Raw genomic sequence first — 19828 nt, forward strand, 5'->3', positions numbered from 1 at the left:
GCTCGAAAAAAGGTGAAGCCTCAACTTCAATATTGTCATAAGAAGCTTCGGTTCGAGTTTGCAAACATGTGCGAAAGTGGACATTTAATGATTTGAAACAGGTGATTTGGAGCAAAGCCACAAAAGTCAATAAACTAGGCTCTGATAGGTGCAAATGGGTCTGAAAGAAAAGGGAAAAAGGGGCTGACGGATTGAGAAATTGAAGGAAATTTCAAGTTCGGAGTAGGAAACCTGATGATATGGGGTTGTTGGCATTGGATACTTGACCAGGATCGATGGTGGTCTCAATGCTGAGCTATACAACTCTGGCAAAAATTAAGAGACCACGACATCAAAACCCTGCCCATTCTCCAGACCTGAACCTCATTGAAAACCTCTGGAATGTAATCAAGAGGATGATTACAGTAGGTTTCCTGTTCCTGGCAGCAGCTCTCCTGACCAGAGAATGATAATAAAAATATATGAACCTGTGACACTCGGATCAGGAGAACTTCAGCCAGTCCATGTGTTACGGGCTGAGATTCCCAGATATCTGCATGAGCTCTTAAATTGGAAAAAAGAATGAAGATGCTGCCAGAGCTTATTGTACATATATAAAGATGTTAGGTGTTTGACTTCAACCTTTTTGATCCTCATCTTCTCTGGTTTTCCCAGTTTAAGAATAATTTTCCTTTGCTCTAGCGGTTATAACTAGCCCTTGAAAGCGAGGTAATATTTAAGTTCTACAAGATATATATATATTTTATTTCCTCACCAATGTCCTTTCCAGATTAAGAAGTTGCAATAAATACATTTACTAGCCAAAATATAGTTCCAGCTTTAGTTTTATTGAATAGCTTGTGTACAAACAGGCTAAAAATGCATTTGGATTTTTACACAAATACAATATAATTCCCTTTTTAAATATTATTTATCTAATTTAGAAAAAAAAACATTAATGTATTTAGAGTTCTTGTTTTTACCCCTAAAACTGGGGTGAAAATACCAAGCTTACCTCAGCGAAAACATTCTAACAGTAGTGGCTTTCAGAATCCTCCTAATTGTAATAAATGATGACTTCGTACACAGAACAGAGTAAAATAGAACAAGTGTAAAACACTTTCATATAAAAAGTTGCCCATAAAGGTTTGTGGTAAATCAGAATTTGCTTCTTTATATCAGCAAGCCATTGGAGGACTAGTAGAGAAACCAATGCATCAGAACAACACTTACAAATAAAGCTCTTTATATGGAGCCATAAAGACACAACTACATAGGAGGGAAGAGCACAAAGTTAAAGATACAAGCCGAGTGTGCACTAATACTCATTTCTCCTATATCACCATGAGTAGATGCCATGGTAATTGAAAGTGTTGCTACGTGTCATTTTGGTGACTTACTATAGAATGGGTGTTAATATTTCCATACACATTAAAAAAAAGTTTTAAGTATAAATTCACATTTCAAATTACTTTTTTTTTTAGTAGAGAACTGGTAAAGCTAAAAATTATCAAATGTTTAATAAATTGACACTGGCTTTGGACCAGTGAATATACAATTTTATAAAACTTAGGCAGTGTCCTTTTTAGGGGTGGTCCAGACTTCAAAAGTATATAAAAAAAAAAATAAAAAAAATCAGGCTATGTCCAAATGATTTGCTGAAGATTTTGTAACAAATATGATCCAAGATATGCAGGGAATCTGGGCAAAAAATCCACATGAAATTTTGCAGATTTTTTCTATTCCTACAATTGACCTGAAAAAAATAAAATAAATAAAAACTTCAGATCACTTTCCTTATGCCATTTCTGTGCCTAACCTCCTCTTGTGACCCCCGATTCCCTGTACTTTCTAGTACAGTAAGTGTTAAAAACTTCTGTGGTCACATGTGCTAAGTGTCAACACAACACAAAGGGACCAGGAAACCGAGACCGGAAGGGGGAGAAGGGAAGACAGACTTCCCATGGGTACGGCAGAAAACTAAGTTGAGTGTACCGTTTTTGTTCTCAGAAAAGTTTACACTTCTGCATATTTCTGTAGGTAATCCGAAACAAAAGGATTTGATTGCAGATGATGATTTCCCCATTAAAGTCAAACATGATGTCACTTTAGAAAATTACCTGCAATGTAGATTTTTAAACAAAAAAATACTGCGACATGTTAAAATTGGTTAAAGTATTATCCATTTTGCTTTGTTTTTTTCGTCCATGAATCCAATTGGCATATCTGTAGCGTTCCTGACCAATGTGGACCCTCCTGACCCCCAGATTTACCAGATATTTAAGGGAAATCCCTTTGAAAGTTGTACCATTGCTCTATTAGTTTTTTTTCTTTTTTTCGTGTGTCATATTCTGTTTAGGTGCTATAAACAAGCCAGATCACAGTTTTGAATGATTCTAGATTTTACATTACTGGTTCGTAACACATTCAATGTAGATAAATTATTTCTCAATAGTCCACTGATTGACAGAGTTCTAAGAACTTGAATCTGATTATCGAAGACAACATGAGGAAGTCTCACATTTAAGTCATTTATTTCAGCCCCAAATAAGGATTCTCCAATATTTGGCCAATTATATTTTTCCCTCCACTAAATCATTTAGGGTATGTTCATATGCGACGCATTTTCTTTTATGCAAACAAGAAGATGCATTTACAGTTCCGGCAAAAGCTATGAGATGACAGAAATTCCGAAACACGTTTATTTTTTTCCTGACAACAGCAGCGGTTTTTTAAATCTGCAATATGAAAATTCTTTCACCGTTATTGCAGTGTTTTTCACCCATAGAAAGAATGAGACAGTGCAAACACACTGCAATAACCTCTGCAAACAGGTTTTTCTGCGTTTTAACTTCATTAAATATGTACTCTGGACAAACCACATCGTCTGCGGCTAAAAAAAAAAAAGCTGCAAATCACATCACGAAAGTGCAGCAAAACCTGAATGCAGCGTTTTTACTGCCAAGACACCATTTTTTTTTGCTGCTTGCGAATATAACCATAGGAGGATTCTGGTTCCACATTGCAAGACATCGCACACAAAATTGCCGTATGTGCTCAATAACCGCCCTGTAATAACTCCCCACAAAAAACAAGGCAGCCTACTTCATAGCACATCACATGACTTTGTAGTCCTTGTGTACATCAGGGTAGTGAAGGAAGTGGAGAAAATGTGTCCACATTTCGGGCAGTGAATTCCGGTGGTCCAGAATATGACGCACCTGAAGGCTGAGACCAGCTCCGCTTTCAGATTATAACATTGTCCAAGACATTATTTCGTCAGCCGTTGAGTGGAGGAAATACTTGAGATAATGTCAGTAACTCACTTTATGGCTTTAGATCCCAGTGTAGACAATTTATCTGATGACATGGTATATGCATCCGCTGGTTGATGCTGCACAAATTAAAGAAATAAGCCAAAGCCATGAGATCATATTCCAACAATCATATCTTGTAAATGTAAGGGGAGCTGCACAGTGATGTACACCTGGAGTGTAAAACATACGCGTGTCTATACCAACGGGCTGAAAATGAATTGCTTATGACAAGATACACTTTACAGTTCCTGCATAAAACTGGATCCTGACATTTTTTTGGCTACATTTCCTAAAAGGCCAGTCAGAAGAAAGAGTCAGCTAAAACATGCTGCAAATACAACATACAAAAAAAGGTTCTAAAAACTACTACAAATACACCTGAAACAACAGGCACGAGGACGTCCTGCAAAGGACATCCCCAGTGCTAAAAAGGTGGACCTCCAATATATTCAGCATTGAAAAGGTAAATTCAGCAGCAGGTCAGTCTTAGCTTGGACGCTAGGTGTCAGGATAGGCTATCATGATCGGAAACTTATTAGAAAGAGTCCTAGATATATTATTAGCTATTGCATTTATAGATCATGATAACACTGTGCATTGACAAGTATGAGCTCAACTTCTAGATCTAAATTGTAACTGAAGAACAAGACATTTTGGGTTCATCAGACATACAAAGCAATCGTTCGTATAAAGGAAAGGAAAGGACACACTGGATTTTCAATTATGGTGAAGAAATCTACAGAAAAACCTTAGGATCGTTTGTTTCTTGAAGAGAAATGGATGTCTGCTACAAAATTCTGTCTCGTAGGAACGGAAGCCACAGGTCCATGGATGAATTACAGTTTATCTATCAGCTAATAAATAAATAAATTAGAAATATAGTATTCTAGTGAAAGCCTCATATGGACTGAAGAAAAATCCCTGTCCCTCATTCATACAGCGCCCTCTCCTGGGAGACGATAAAAGGCTGATAAAAAAAAAAGTCCACAGAGGCCACACACTTGCTCTCCTGCAGTGGTGTGTGTCTCCGTGGCGAGTACTGGATTACACTTCAGTGGAGAAAAGTATGCTCTGACGTTTGCTGTCCGGGGTGGGAATTGTGTCTAGTTGTAGAAAATACAGCAGAACCTGCACCTGAAAGATAATCAAAGAAACATAAAGGTCAAGCAAATTCAGGCTCCAAATAAATTACAACATAAAACAATGCAAATCTAAAATGTTTCCTGTCCAGTGCATTTCTTGATTTCAGATACAGTATATCGTATACACATTTTCTTTTTTGATCTATTTTATTGAGTCCGACCACAGAAGAATTCAGGTGGTGTAGATCCAATATTAGCAAATACATAAAAAAAAATAAAAAAATAGAGCGATAATATTGACAGTCTCATGTGTCAAAAACTAGCAATATTGCAGCCAATAGGTGTTCCTAAGGTAGGTTGTGCCACAGAATAAAAAGCTTTTGTACACAATTACTATTTCTTTCTGAATTTATTAGATATGTAATGCCATTTAAAGCCATTTAGAATTATGCATAAAATCGTTAGATACGATTGTTCAAGGGTGTCTTCACAGGTAGTGTTTTTAATGGATTTTTTTCTGCTTGATAAACACAGACCAAGGCCAGAAAACTGCAGTGTAAATTATATGTATTTTGGTGTTTTGTTTTTTAAAAGCCTTTTTGCTTTTTCTGTGTTTTTTAGTACTAAGCCTTTTGGGGAAAAACTGCAGTAAAAACACTGAAATAATTGACGAACTGTCTTTTAAAAAAAAAAATGCACCACGGATTAAAAGGCAAGAAAATAAAAAAAAAAAAACACGCTAAATATTTCCAGAATCCATCCTTTCCACAATCCTCAATCTACTAAAATGCTTGTGCATGACCTCATCATCTCCCGCCTCGACTACTGCAACATCCTTTTCTGTGGCCTCCCTGCTAACACCCTTGCACCTCTCCAGTCCATCCTTAACTCTGCTGCCCGAATAATTCATCTCTCTCCTCGCTACTCCTCTGCTTCTCTCCTCTGCAAATCTCTCACTGGCTCCCATTCCCTCAGCGTATCCAGTCCAAATTACTAATACTGACCTACAAGGCCATCTATAACCTGTCTCCCCCATATATCTCTGAACTAATCTCCCGATACCTTCCCTCATGTAAACTCTGGTCCTCCCAAGAACTCCTTCTCTCCTCCACACTTATTCACTCCTCACCCAACCGCCTCCAAGACTTCTCCCGAATATCCCCCATCCTCTGGAATTCTTTGCCCCAACACGTCCAACTATCAACCACATTCGGATCCTTCAGACGGAACCTGAAAACCCATCTCTTCAGGAAAGCTTACAGCCTGCAATGACCCCGCTGCCTCCTCACCAACACCGGAGCTGTAACCCCCCAACCTACTGTCTCCTTCCCCACCATCCTGTAGAATGTAAGCCCGCTAGGGCAGGGTCCTCTCTTCCCTCTGTATCAGTCTGTGAGTGTTAGTTTGTTTACTGTAAGTGATATCTGTAATTTGTATGTAACCCCTTCTCATGTACAGCACCATGGAATCACTGGTGCTATATAAATAATAACAATAAAAGTGAATGGGATTTTAAACATTGCATTCATTTTATTGTTACTGTAAAAGGCTGCGTTTTATTCCACACAGAAAAAAACATGTTGCTGATATTCGGGTTATGCACCTACTGACTCCTTTCTTGGTTAGTCTATGTTCCCACGATGAGTTTTTGGTGCATTTTTGATGTTGCAGAATTTCTTCACCTACTATTTAAATTTGATTACTTGCGTTTTTTTTTTTTTTTCAGAAAATATTTATTAAAGTTCTTTTTTTTTTTATAACAAAGAAAGGGTACAATACAATAGACCATATACTACCATTATCTGAGTAATTAAACATTATTTAAGTATGGAAGAAGAGAAAAGAAGAGAAAGACATGAGGGAGAAGACATAGAAGTAAGAGTAAGGAAAAAATAGGTATGGGGATATAGGGTAAGGGAAGGAAGAAAGGGGGGGGATTATAGCCCATCAGTAAAAAATAATAATTTAACTTATTTAACTCAAATCATCTAAATTACTCGGGAGCTAAATATGTATCCAGTTGGCAAATTCCGTTTTTTTTTTTTTTAATCACATTTTTTGTCTGTTTGTTGTGTCATGCTTTAAATAAAGCTGCTTTTTTGATACTTTGTTTTGACAAAAACTTTGACATATTTAGGTGCAGATTACCTGAGTTTTTGATGGGCTTTCACTGCAGAAACGAACTAAAAACACGTGCATTTTTTACCTGCGGAAGTTCTTCACCTAATGCAAATCTACGAGAAAATAGCGCACAGAAAACTGTGTGTACCCTCAAGAGAAATTGACATGCTGAGGATTTGAAAGATGAACCACAGGTCAGTTTATGAAGCGTTAAAAAGAAACAGTTGCCTTTAGGCTAAGTTCACACTAGGTGTTTTTTATGCTAATTGTCAGCTGCATTTTACTGTACCAAGCAAAGCCTATGAAATTTCAGAAATCTCATGCGCACACTTTGGGTTTTTTGTCATCAGTATCTTGTTCTTTGCATTTTATTTGGACATTAAGCATGTCACTTCTTTCATCTTTTTTTCACCCACTGAAAGCAACGGGTAATGAAAAAAACAAGTACAGCAGTATAAGGCTATGTGCACATGCTGCGGTTTTTGCTGCGGTTCCGCTGCGGTTTTGACTGCAGCAGTTCTGCAGACAGTGTACAGTAGCATGTTATCCTATGGGATTTACAATCTGCTGTGCACATGCTGCGGATTTTTAACTGCGGAAAAGCTGCGGTTTTGAATCCGCAGAAAGAAATTACATGTCAATTCTTTTCTGTGGATTCTGCTGCGGTTTACCATCTCCTCCACTGTAGAGATGATAAACCGCAGGTCATTTTACATGCGGTTCCGCAGATAAAAAATCTGCAGCGTGTGCACATAGCCTAAGAAGTTTTCCCAGGTTTACCATCTTGTCTTGGTCACCTGAGATGACAGTTGGGATTAGTACAGTTTAATTAAATTAGTGAAGCGGAAGAGTAAGGGTGTGTGCACACGCTGCGGATTATGCTGCGGATCCGCAGCGGATTTGGCCCTGCGGATCCGCAGCAGTTTCTGCTGCGTTGTACAGTACCTTTATTTTCTATGCAAAATGAAAACCGCAGCGCAGACGGTGCGGAATTTTCCGCACGGATTTGCTGCGGTTTCAAATCCGCAGAAAGAATTGACATGTCAATTCTTTCTGCGGATTCCGCTGCGGTTTGCCATCTGCTCCATTGTAGAGATGATAAACCGCAGGGCAAAACCGCAGGCTAAACCGGAGGTCTTCTGACCTGCGGATTTACCTGCGGATTGTACTAAATCCACGCGGAAAGATCCGCAGAGCATTCCGCAGCGTGTGCGCACACCCTAATGTAAACAAAGAAGATCAGTGGCCAATGAAAACTGCAGTTTGTTTCGGGTTTTTTTTTCAATATAAAAAGCAACATGGAGAAAAAAAATAAAATAAAAATTTTTTTTGGATAAAACCTTGGATTAAAAAAAAAAAAAAAAGGTCATTCTGTAACTATACATTACCTTAAAACTAAAGTTATTTTATTCTCAAAGTATTCTTCCACATTACCTGTGACATCACTTCCAAACTCCAGCTGTCTGCCATACTGATCGGCTGAGTGGGATTGGTAGGGATCTTGCTATCCTTTTCTGAAGGGCGGAGTAAAGTTGGGCCAAAGACTGTGGCAATGTTATGAAGGGACATCTTATTCTGACTTTCTTTGTCAGCCACCCTGACAAGAAAAATAAAAGATTGAAAAAAAAAATAAAAATCATAATACCATAAAGAATTTAGTTCCTTTGATTCTGTGTCAAAATCTGGAGAATTCATGAGAGGAACGTTTCGGTGGGGTTCCATTTCTTCACATTATAAACTTTTTGCTTACAGTAAATCATAGTGAAAATTAACATTAGATTGACATAAGATATCAATGCAAATATTAAAATATCAGCTTCAGCTTATTAAGTAGTCTAGAAGATGCAGCCATTAGGAATCTGGAGAGTTGGTCGGCTTTCCCACTTTCTCCCTTTTAAGTTGATCAACAATAACAAAACAGCACTGAAAACAGCTTGCTCGGACACAGGTCCCTTGCAACATACATTGTCCTTCTCATACTTTCTGCTGATCGAACTCCCGGAACAACTTAACACCCGTGTTCAGACCCAATGGCAGAATTACCCAAGTCACACTCTGTCAAGGGATCCGTGGCAGCGTATTCTTACATTAGCACAAATCCTCTGAGCATGTATTTCTCTACTATGGAAAAAAGACACCACCACAACAATTTCCCTCTGGTTTGCAAAGATGAATTAAGTGATGCTTATGGAGGAACTCACCTCTATGATCAATAATTCCTATGACCGCTTCCAAAAAACTTGGTTTTATTGACTGGAATTTAGATCCTCTATTGAATATTTGACTCTAAGGCCGGGGTCACACTAACCGACGCAAAATACGGTCAGTATTTTACATGCGTAATACGGATGACTGACCCCTAAATAGTGCTCCGTATGTTATCCGTAAGCAAGGTGTGGTCACGTATTTTGCGCATGTCAGCATCCGTATGCCGAGATTTTCTCGCCAGCTTGCAAAATGGACATATAATGGAGCCCTATGACAGGGTTTCTAACAGAAATGAAAGAATAGATATAGACACATAGAATGCATAATTATATATATATATATATATATATATATATATATATATATATATATATATATATATATATACACACACACACGTCATTGAGACAAACATATATATATATATTTATATTTCATAGAGTTCTTCATAGCAGAATTGCCGCTAATTCAGTTGCCGGCTTCTGTCAAATCATTCCCCAACCCGACATGAAATGACACATGGTTTACATACAGTAAACCATTTCATTTCATATTTTTTTATATGTCCCTGACCGTGGGAAAAAAGTCAGAAACTTTCCCACGGTAATTAGATCATCTACAGGCAGCCATTAAGGCTGCGCAGAGCTGAATCAATTCATTTTGTAGTAGATTACAGTGAGGCTGGTTGCATTAGCACCGGTCCTCATTGTGAACTATTTAACCCCTTCTGATGTATTGCAGCGTGGGACATGACTGAACGGCGGAGAGGTAAGGATATTGGTGATTTTTTATGCTATTTTTTTTTTTTTTGCAGGTCATGGTTTTTTTGGGATTACCAGACTAATAAAAATTTGTCAAAAACTTGGTGTATTTATTTCATTAAATGACTTTTTAATTAATGTCTGTGTGTGGTTTTTAACCCTTTCTTAATATAGGGTTAATAATGGATCGGTGTCTTATTGACACCTCTCCATTATTAATCGGCTTAATGTCACCTTACAATCGAATGGTGACATTAACCCTTTGTTATATTAACCCATTCGCCACTGCTACAGGGCAATGGGAATAGAGAGGATAAGTGCCAGAATTGGCACATCTTATAGATGCGCCATTTCTGGGGTGTCTGGGGGGCAGATTTTTGTAGCCGGGGGGGCCCAAAAACAATGGTCCCTCTCATGGGTATTAAAATCTGCCCTCACTCACCTGCTTAACCTCTCTGGTTGACAAATTACAGCGGAAGCCCACGCATTTTTTTACAACAAATTAACCCCTTAAAATAACACCTACACCTCCCAAATTTTGCACACAAACCCTCATCTAATTATTAGTCAGGGACATATAAAAAAACATGAAATGAAGTGGTTTACTGTATGTAAACCATGTGTCATTTCATGTCGGGTTGGGGAATGATTTGACAGACGCCGGCAATTGAATTAGCTGCTATTCTGCTATGAAGAACTCTGTGAAATATATAAATATATATATATTCTATGTGTATATATCTATTCTTTCGTTTCTTTATTAAACCTGTCAGTGTGAGTTTACTGTATAGCGCACTGAATTGCCGCCTACTCTAAAAGACACCGGGTCCGTATTTCTCGCAAGTCACACGTGTGGTCCGTGTGTAATGCGTATTTTTAGCGCACCCATAGACTTTCATTGGCATACAACGGGCGTAGTACGCTGACAATCGCAGCATGCTGCGATTGGCACGGACCGTAGAATACGGACGAGAAATATACGGCTGTTGGGAGCTACCCCATAGAGAACCGGACACCAGTTTAAATCAATAATTAGTCTTACCAGAGGTTCAATTCTTGTTAACTAGAATTCTGTAGTCTAAACTTTAGCTTTGCTCCTAAGGCCTGTTTCACACATCAGTTTTTTTGTGTCAGTTAAAATCCGCCAAAATGACGGAAAGCGGATCCGTTGGTAACTGATGAGAATGGATGCCACCGGACGGTTTTTTGTCGGGTCCGCCGAATGAAGAACGCTGCCCGGGAGAAGAGGGAGGGAGGGGGGAGAGAAAAAGAGAGAGAAAAAGAGAGAGAAAAAAGAGAGAGAAAAAAAAAAGAGAAAAAAAAAAGAGAAAAAAAAAAGAGAAAAAAAAAAGAGAAAAAAAAAAGAGAAAAAAAAAGAGAAAAAAAAAAGAGAAAAAAAAAAGAGAAAAAAAAAAGAGAAAAAAAAAAGAGAAAAAAAAAAGAGAAAAAAAAAAGAGAAAAAAAAAAGAGAAAAAAAAAGAGAAAAAAAAAAGAGAGAAAAAAAAGAAAAGAGAAAAAAGAGAGAGAAAGAGAAAGAGAGAAAAAAAGAGAGAAAAAGAAAGAAAGAGAAAGAAAGAGAGAAAAAGAGAGAGAAAGAAAGAAAAAGAGAAAGAAAGAAAAAGAGAGAAAGAAAGAAAAAGAAAGAAAAAGAAAGAAAAAGAAAGAAAAAGAAAGAAAAAAAGAAAAAGAAAGAAAGAAAAAGAAAGAAAAAGAAAGAAAAAGAAAGAAAAAGAAAGAAAAAGAAAGAAAAAGAAAGAAAGAAAGAATTTTTTCTGTCCGCCAGAAATGATTTCAGGGTTAAATTTCAGCCTGACTTCCTCCGGGCATGCGCACTATAAAAACGCGGATCCTGCAGCACAAAAAAACGTTGCATGGTCCGTCCAGGCATCTCGGTGGACGCAAAAAAAATTAACGGACCCGCAAAAAAACAGATCCAACGGATGGCCATCCGTCAAGATCCGCTGGTAATGCAAATCAATTGGAAAAAAAATGGCGGATCCGTTTTTTGGCAAAACCGGCGGATTTTGACTGATGGTCAAAAACAGAAGTGTGAAACAGGCCTAAGAGTTGCATTGAGATGTGCTCATTTTTGCAACATTGTCTTGAATAAATTACTTTTTTGGATGTGCAAACTAACAAATCACTGTCCCCCTGGGACAATGTAATAAAGTTAAAAAAAAAAAAAAAAAAGTGTAAAAATAATTTAGAAAAAAAATAGCTAAATTTAAAAAAAAAAAAAATATTCCCCAATAAATTCATTTTTTGAAAATAAAAAAAACAATAGAAGTACACATATTTGGTATCGCCGCGTCCGTAACGACCCTCCCTATAAAACGGTCCCATTAGTTAACCCCTTTATTGAACCGGTTAAAAAATAAAACAACAAAGCAAAAAATAAAGTTTTATCATCATGCCGCCGAACAAAAAGTGCAATAACGCGCAATCAAAAAGACGGATAGAAATAACCATAGTACCACTGAAAACGTCATCTTGTCCCGCAAAAAACGAGCCGCCACACAGCTTCATCAGCGAAAAAATAAAAAAAGTTATAGCTCGCAGAATAAAGCAATGCAAAAATAATTATTTTTATATAAAATTGTTTTCATTGCATAAAAGCAACAAAACATAAAAAAGCGACATAAATGAGGTATCGCTGTAACCGTATTGACCCGAGGAATAAAACCGCTTTATCAATTTTACCACACGCAGAACGGTGTAAACGCACCCCCCAAAAGAAATTCATGAAATGCTGGTTTTTGTTCATTCTGCGTCCCTAAAATCGGAATAAAAAGCGATCAAAAAATGTCACGTGCCCGAAAATGGTACCAATAAAAACGTCAACTCGTCCTGCAAACAATAAAACCTCACATGACTCGGTGGGTCAAAATATGGAAAAATTATAGCTCTCAAAGTGTGGTGATGCATAAACTATTTTTACAATAAAAAGTCTTTTAGCGGGCGACAGCTGCCAAAAATAAAAACCTGCCATAAATAGTAAAATCAAACCCGCCATTATCACCACCTTAGTTAGGGAAAAATAATAAAATAAAAATGTATTTATTTCCATTTTCCCATTAGGGCTAGGTTTAGGGTTAGGGGTTAGGGTTGGAGTTAGAATTGGGGGGTTTCCACTGTTTTGGCACATCAGGGGCTTTCCAAACGCGACATGGCGTCCGATCTCAATTCCGGCCAAAAAAGTCACATGGCGCTGCTTCCCTTCCGAGCTCTGCCATGCGCCCAAATAGTGGTTTACCCCTACATATGGGGTATCAGCCTACTCAGGACAAATTGCACAATAACTTTTGGGGTCCTGTTACTCTTGGGAAAATAACAATTGGGGGTGAAAAGATCATTTTTGTGGAAAAAAATATGATTTTTCAATTGTACGGCTGTACATTATAAACTTCTGTGAAGCACTTGGGGGTTCAAAGTGCTCACCACATATCTAGATAAGTTCCTTGGGGGGGGTCTAGTTTCTAAAATGGGGTCACTTGTGGGGGGTTTCTACTGTTTAGGCACATCAGGAGCTCTCCAAACTTGACATGGCATCCGATCTGAATTTCAGCCAATTTTGCACTGAAAAAGTCAAACGGCGCTCCTTCCCTTCCGAGCTCTGCCATGCACCCAAACAGTGGTTCCCCCCCCACATATCAGGTATCGGCGTACTCAGGACAAATTGCACAATAACTTTCCCAGTCCAATTTCTCCTGTTACCCTTGGTAAAATAAAAAAATTGAACCTGAAGTAATTTTTTTTGTGAAAAAACTAAAAAAGTTAAATGTTCATTTTTTTTAAACATTCAAAAAACTCCTGTGAAGCACCTGAAGGGTTAATAAACTTCTTGAATCTGGTTTTGAGCGCCTTGAGGGGTGCAGTTTTTACAATGGTGTCACTTTTGGGTATTTTCTATCATATAGACCCCTCAAAATGACTTCAAATGTGATGTGGTCCGTAAAAATAAAATGGTGTTGTAAAAATGAGAAATCGCTGGTCAACTTTTAACCCTTATAACTTCCTAACAAAAAAAAAAATTTTGGTTCCCAAATTATGCTGATATAAAGTAAACATGTGGGAAATGTTACTTAAGTTTTTTGTGTGCCATATCTCTTATTTAAGGGCAAAAAAATTCAAAGTTGGAAAATTGCAAAATGTTCAAAATTTTCGCCAAATTTCCGTTTTTTTCACAAATAAACGCAAGTTATATGAATGAAATTTTACCACTAACATGAAGTACAATATGTCACGAGAAAACAATGTCAGAATCACCGGGATCCATGGAAGCGTTCCAGAGTTATTACCTCAAAGGGACAGTGGTCAGAATTGTAAAAATTGGCCCGGGCATTAACATGCAAACCACCCTTTGGAATAAAGGGAACTCCGGTATGGAAGGCAAGGCAAATCCATCCAGTGCTTTGGTTCTGACACCATGCCTCTCTTAAAGGGATCCCCGGTATGGAAGTCAGGGCAATTGCCTTCAAATGCTCTGGTACTGACCCCAGGCTCTCAAAGGGATCTCCTGTACGGAAGTTAGGGCAAATCCCTCAGCGCTCTGATTCTGACCCCAGGGTTCTATTAAAGGGATCATTGGTATGCAAGTTAGGGCAAAGCCATCCAGCGCTCTGGTTCTGATCCCAGGCTTTCTTAATGGATCCCCGGTATGGAAGTTAGGGCAAATCCACTCAGCGCTCTGACCCAAGGCCCCTCTTAAAGGGATCCTCGGTATGGAAGTGAGGGCAAATCCAATCTGCACTTTGGTGCTGACCCCAGTGCTCTCTTAAAGGAATCCCCAGTATGGAAGTCAGGGCAAATGCCTTCAAATGCTCTGGTACTGACCCCAGGATCTCTTAAAGGGAACTCCTGTACCGAAGTTAGGGCAAATCCCTCAACGCTCTGATTCTGACCCCAGGGTTCTATTAAAGGGATCATTGGTATGCAAGTCAGGGCAAATCCACTCAGCGCTCTGGTTCTGATCCCAGGCTTTCTTAAAGGGATCCCCGGTATGGAAGTTAGGAACGTTCCACTCAGCGCTCGGATTCTGACCCCAGGCTGATGGGATGATGTGGGATATTAGGGGTAGTAGTCCGGTGGCTCTGGCTGATGGGATGATATGGGATATTAGGGGTAGTAGTCCTGTGGCTTTGACAGGAATGATGTGGGATATTAGGGGTAGTTGTTGTGAACTCATTTTCTGGTCTACCAGTTGTGAGTTCTCCTTCCGGGCTCCCTCTGGTGGTAACAGGAGGTAGTGAGGTTGATTTAATTAGTAGAGATCTGCCACCTGATGATGAGGATAACGATTGGATCTCTGGAATCTCAGACTGGATTTAAGACAGCCGACGCCCTATTCTGGTGCTGGTGATTCCTTCTGGCTTTTCAGGTCTTGGTTTTTAGCTCTGTTCCAGTCATCTCAAGCTAAGTGTTTCTGCTAATGCTCACACGTGATTTTGTTGGTCTATTCAGTTTTTTGCGTGGTCAGCCAGCCCCGGCTGGGGCTGTGCTGAATTTCCACTCTTATTTATCTGTATTTGCCAATTTGCTTTTTGTCCCTTATTAGATTGGCCTCTTTTTTGCTCTGTCTCAGAATATTTAAGAGTGCTGATATAGTGGGAGAAGTCTAGTGACTTCAGGGTTAATTTTGTTATCAGAAGTGTTAGACATTATTTTTGTAGGGTTTTTTGGGCAGATTGCAGACAGTGTCTTTCCTTTCTAGTTAGTTTGGGCCCCATCGTTTGCTCAGCCTATTTTCCTGCCTGTGTTTGTGTTTTCATCTTGTTTCACCGTCAATACATGTGTGGGGGCTGTCTATTCCTTTGGGGTCTGCTCTGGGGCAGTTAGTTTTCCCCTTTTCTTGCTTTAGGCTGTGTGCACACGCTGCGGATTCCGCTGCGTTTCCGCAGCGGTTTTGCCCGCTGCGGACACGCAGCAGTTTTAGCTGCGGTGTACAGTACCATTCATTTGAATGGGAAAAAAAAAAAAAAACGCTGTGCCGACGCTGCGGAAAAAAACGCGCGGATTTGCTGCGGTTTTGAATCCGCAGAAAGAATTGCATGTCAATTCTTTCTGCGGAAACCGCTGCGGGTTCCTATCTCCACCATTGTGGAGATAGTGAATCCGCAGGACCAAACCGCAGGCAAAACCGCAGATAATCCGCAGGTCTTTGGACCTGCGGATTATCTGCGGTTTTTGCAAAATCCGTGCGGATTAATCCGCAGCGGATTCCGCAGCGTGTGCACACAGCCTTAGGCTTATTTAGTCCTCCGGCTGTGACGAGGAGTCTAGATTCATCGTAGGTACGCTCCACGGCTGCTGCTAGTTGTGTGGTTAGGATCAGGGGTCTGCATTCTGCATAGTTACCAATCTCTCTGGTTTTCTGTGACTTAGCTTGTTTAGTTTTCCTCCTCGGTGACCCATTCATAACAGTTAGTAGTCCGGCGGCTCTGACGGGATGATGTGGGATACTAGTGGTAGTTGTCCGGTGGCTCTGGCTGACAGGATGATGTGGCTTTTTCAAGGAGTCTTGAAAAAGCCACGGTAGGGGAAACGTACGTTGGAGGGAGCCCTAGACGCACTGAGCCATTTATTACGGGTATCTATGATTTAGTTATTCTTATGCACTTTTATGATTGTTTTTTTCAGCCTGTTCACATTATGCACTCTATTATTGCTATTACATTCATATGATTACTCTTGCTATTATGGCCAATGTGTCTATTATGCATCTATCTCCTTGTGATATTATCTTATGGTAATTTATCATGTCCATTTGTTCTGTTATTCCCTTGTTTGTGTAAATTAATAAATTTATTTGAGTCTTAATCTGGACTCTTTCTTGGTTTATTCATCTTTTGAGAAGGTTATTATGTATATAAGCACTGCGGAATATGATAGGCTTAATTAATTAATAATTAATAAGGCCAGTGACTCCACAAGTGGGCTCTTGAAGAGGCATACATATTTGTCGGAAGCCATTCCATCTGATGAAGCTGCTTGAGAGAAGGCCAAGTGGTATAAAGCGGTTATCATTGAAAGGGGGTGCTTTGTGAACTCCACGGTTTAACACATTCTCGTTTTTGTCACAGGTGTCTATTTACTCCTTGTTTACATAGGATCTCCTTTGTGGTTTTATTGCCTTCAGTCTCAATATAGGTCTACATTCAAGTAAGAACAAGGAAAACCATTGTATGAACAGGAGTGTCCAAATTTTTGAGCTGTATAGTACGAGAAAGATACCAAATGAAGGTAGCGAGCTCATGCAAGTTTATTACAAAATGTTGCGTGAACCAAAATACTAGCTCCAGTATAAAGTAGGGACTGAGGATAAAATCCAATCAAAGCGACAAGACAAGGAGAGGAAAAAGCAGTAAAAATTCCTGTCTCTTCCTTGTATTGGTTGCCATCACTTAAGTGTAGCCAATAACCTAATCCTTACTTGGAAAACCCTTTTTTATTGCAATAGGTTCCTCCCTTAAGATAGTTTGCTAGACCTTTTAAGGAAACACTATTACGTTGCTGCTCCTCTGTGGGTCTTCCTACTACAAGAAGTGAAAAACATGCTCTATCAGTAACGGTAAGTTTTTTGTCATTATTTTTGCTTCATCTGCTCATGACAACTAGGTCCAGGTTGGGCAGGTATATTTAGATGTCTTCTAGCAAAGTGGGATCTGAGCTTTCTGTTCTTGAGTGGTACCAGTGATTCATACACGAAGGCCTCTTGATTGTAATCTTTGATAATTATATGCCAACCTCATGAGTGTTCTTGTTTTGGCTAGATATTGAGAAAGAGTTTTTGTTTACCAAGGAATTCTGCGATTGTGCGCTTTACTTGTCTTCCATGGTCTTACAAGGCTCATAGGACAAAATTGTTTATTTAGCCACTCCAAAGGGTTTCCTGCTCTCTTGATCTGAGTTTTTTTTTCTTTTTCAGTCTCATAATCATTTATTTCATCATTGCAATAAAGATAACATGCAAGAAGTTGCATGCTGCTCAAACCACAGGCAGCATGAAAAAGGAACAGTCTCCTTCACCACAAAACAGTTACTGTATGTTTTGATCTGAAACTCTGCAGTGTTTTAGAAAAAGAGAATGATAAGTTGGAAATGGCGAGAACAGTCATGGAGAGGGGGAGACCTTTACAACAAGCCAAGAAGGGCGGGGAAAAAGTGCAGCGGAGAGCCACCCCCATGACTGTCTGCCGTGAAAACCATGATCGCACTCGTAAGAGAAAAACTGATGTCTGATTGAGATCACAGCACATGTTGGAATGGAAACAGTTGCAAACACTTTGCCATTTCTTCAAAAAAGAAAATAAATATACCTTTTGAGATGGTCAAGGAGATATAGGAAAGTTAGCAGGTTGGGCTCTGGCAGGGACAGCAGTAAATTCAGCATGCAGCTCTCTTTGGCAACAGGGTCTGAAAGGGCTGAGAATTGAAGATCCATGTAATATTAACAGCTGATCACATTTATACATTCACAATGAGCTCTGCAATTCTTGAGAAGAATACAAAAATCTCACCAATTCCTTCTGCAAAGTTGGGATACAATTCATCAGTAAACAGAGGTGCTGGTAGTTCCCGAAAATATAGTTTGAGGGTTCCGGCTATGGCATTAACATCCATATCGCTCATCATGATGGCCACATCCTTGTTATCTTAAAGAAAAGAATAAAACAGTGTTATTTCAGTATCTAGTATTTTTTGCCAAAACATAAAAAGGATGGACGATCCTTACTGCAAACGTACACGACAAGATCCTTGACAGGAGCTGTTTGGCTACAGTTAAAAATGCCTTGGTCCTTCAGTTGTTTCCATTTCTAAATAACAATTTTTCTTACAGACATTACATAAGCTCCTTAAATAAATAAGCCAACTACTAATATATGAAACCGACTACCATGACATTACCCACTGCCTTGTATTACAATTTCAGAAAACTTAAATATGCAAATTGTCTCTTCAGAGAGGAAGAGAACTAGAACTCTAGTACCACCTATTGGAAACAGTAATCTTAAGAATCAATATTGACTCTTTAACACGCCTTGCAATATTACTTAGGATAATAGCCAAACCATAATCTCAATTTGCAGACACGGTGATTCTGGTTTGGCTTTTATCCGAAGTCATATGGCAAGGCTCGTTAAAGAGTTGATATTTTTAGAATCACTGCTTCCAATAGGTGGTACTAGAGTTCTAGCCATTTCCCTTGCTGAAGATACACTTTGCATATTTAAATTTCCCAAAGGAGTATGCATGGCTTATTAGTCTCCTCACTCTGACATGTCAGGCTTGGCTTGTCAATCTCAACAAGGAGAAATGTTACCCCTTTGAGCAGACCTGGGAAAACTGTGGCCCACAGGCCACATCCAGGAGGCTATTTGGGGGGCTCACACTGCATATAGGGTGGCTATGTAGAGGGCTCACACTGTATATATAGAGGCTATGTAGAAATCACTGTGTATATGGAGGCCATCTATATTGGAGTATATGTAGGGACCTCATACTGTATATAGTGCGGCTATGTGGGGCATATGCTCTATAGAAGAGGCTATGTGGGGCTCACGCTATATATAGTGAAGCTATATGGGCTAATATATAGTGAGGCTATAGGGGCTAATACTGAATGTAGGAGGCTATGCAACGGCTCATACTAAATATAGGAGGCTAGGTGGGGCTCACGCTATATATAGTGAGGCTATATGAGGGCTCACACTGTATATAGGAGGCTATGTGAGGGTTCATACTGAATGTAGGAGGCTATGTCAGGGATAATACTGAATGTAGTAGGCTATGTAGAGGCTCATACTGTATCCAAGGGCTGTGTGCGAGCTCATACTGTATACAGGGGAATTTCAGCATACTTAATTCTGCTCAATATTAAGTGATACAATGAATATTAATATAAACTATTAATATGTTACCCCTCAGGAAAATGAATTGCCCATCCCTGCCTTAGATCATAATACTTACTTGAATCAAATGCATTTTTCAGTGCTTGAATATCTGTGGCTACACCAGAAACTCTGTAGATGCCAACTTCTTCCATACCACGTCTCTCAATTTCCTCCACACATTGCCGTACTATATATGGCACCTTGGAACGTGCTCGCCTGTCAAAACAAATATAATTACACTTACTGAAAGCAAAAGTCAACATTTAGGATGCAAAGCTGCACCTTTCCCATTGTCTCAGCATAAAAAAACACCTTCCGGACATTTTGGTACTTAAAATCAAATACAAGACACTTACTTAGTAACCACGCCAATTTTTACTCCAAAAACTCCTGTTTGTTTTCGAGATGGGAGACGCTTCAGACTAAACTCTCGGCTTATGAACTTCATCGACAGTTTCACCTCTATCTAT

The 19828-nt window shown here is 39.1% G+C and overlaps 1 protein-coding gene across 2 annotated transcripts in view; it reads right to left on the minus strand.

Annotated features, from left to right (window-relative positions):
* Nucleotides 1–806: 806 nt before the first annotated feature.
* LOC141076348 (breakpoint cluster region protein-like) overlaps nt 807–19828 on the minus strand; it is a 63819-nt gene continuing 44797 nt past the window's right edge. For both annotated transcript variants that reach the window (XM_073563772.1, XM_073563773.1), the window contains exons 18-23: nt 19715–19824; nt 19435–19574; nt 17985–18119; nt 17784–17889; nt 7934–8096; nt 807–4430 (exon numbers count right to left, since the gene is read on the minus strand). In XM_073563772.1, coding sequence (XP_073419873.1) covers nt 4341–4430; nt 7934–8096; nt 17784–17889; nt 17985–18119; nt 19435–19574; nt 19715–19824 — 744 coding nt within the window. In that variant the 3' untranslated portion in view covers nt 807–4340. The remainder of the gene's footprint in view (nt 4431–7933; nt 8097–17783; nt 17890–17984; nt 18120–19434; nt 19575–19714; nt 19825–19828) is intronic.

This window comes from Dendrobates tinctorius, unplaced genomic scaffold, assembly GCF_039654945.1.
Source record: "Dendrobates tinctorius isolate UK_male_01 unplaced genomic scaffold, ASM3965494v1 ptg000397l, whole genome shotgun sequence".
Lineage (NCBI taxonomy): Eukaryota > Metazoa > Chordata > Amphibia > Anura > Dendrobatidae > Dendrobates > Dendrobates tinctorius.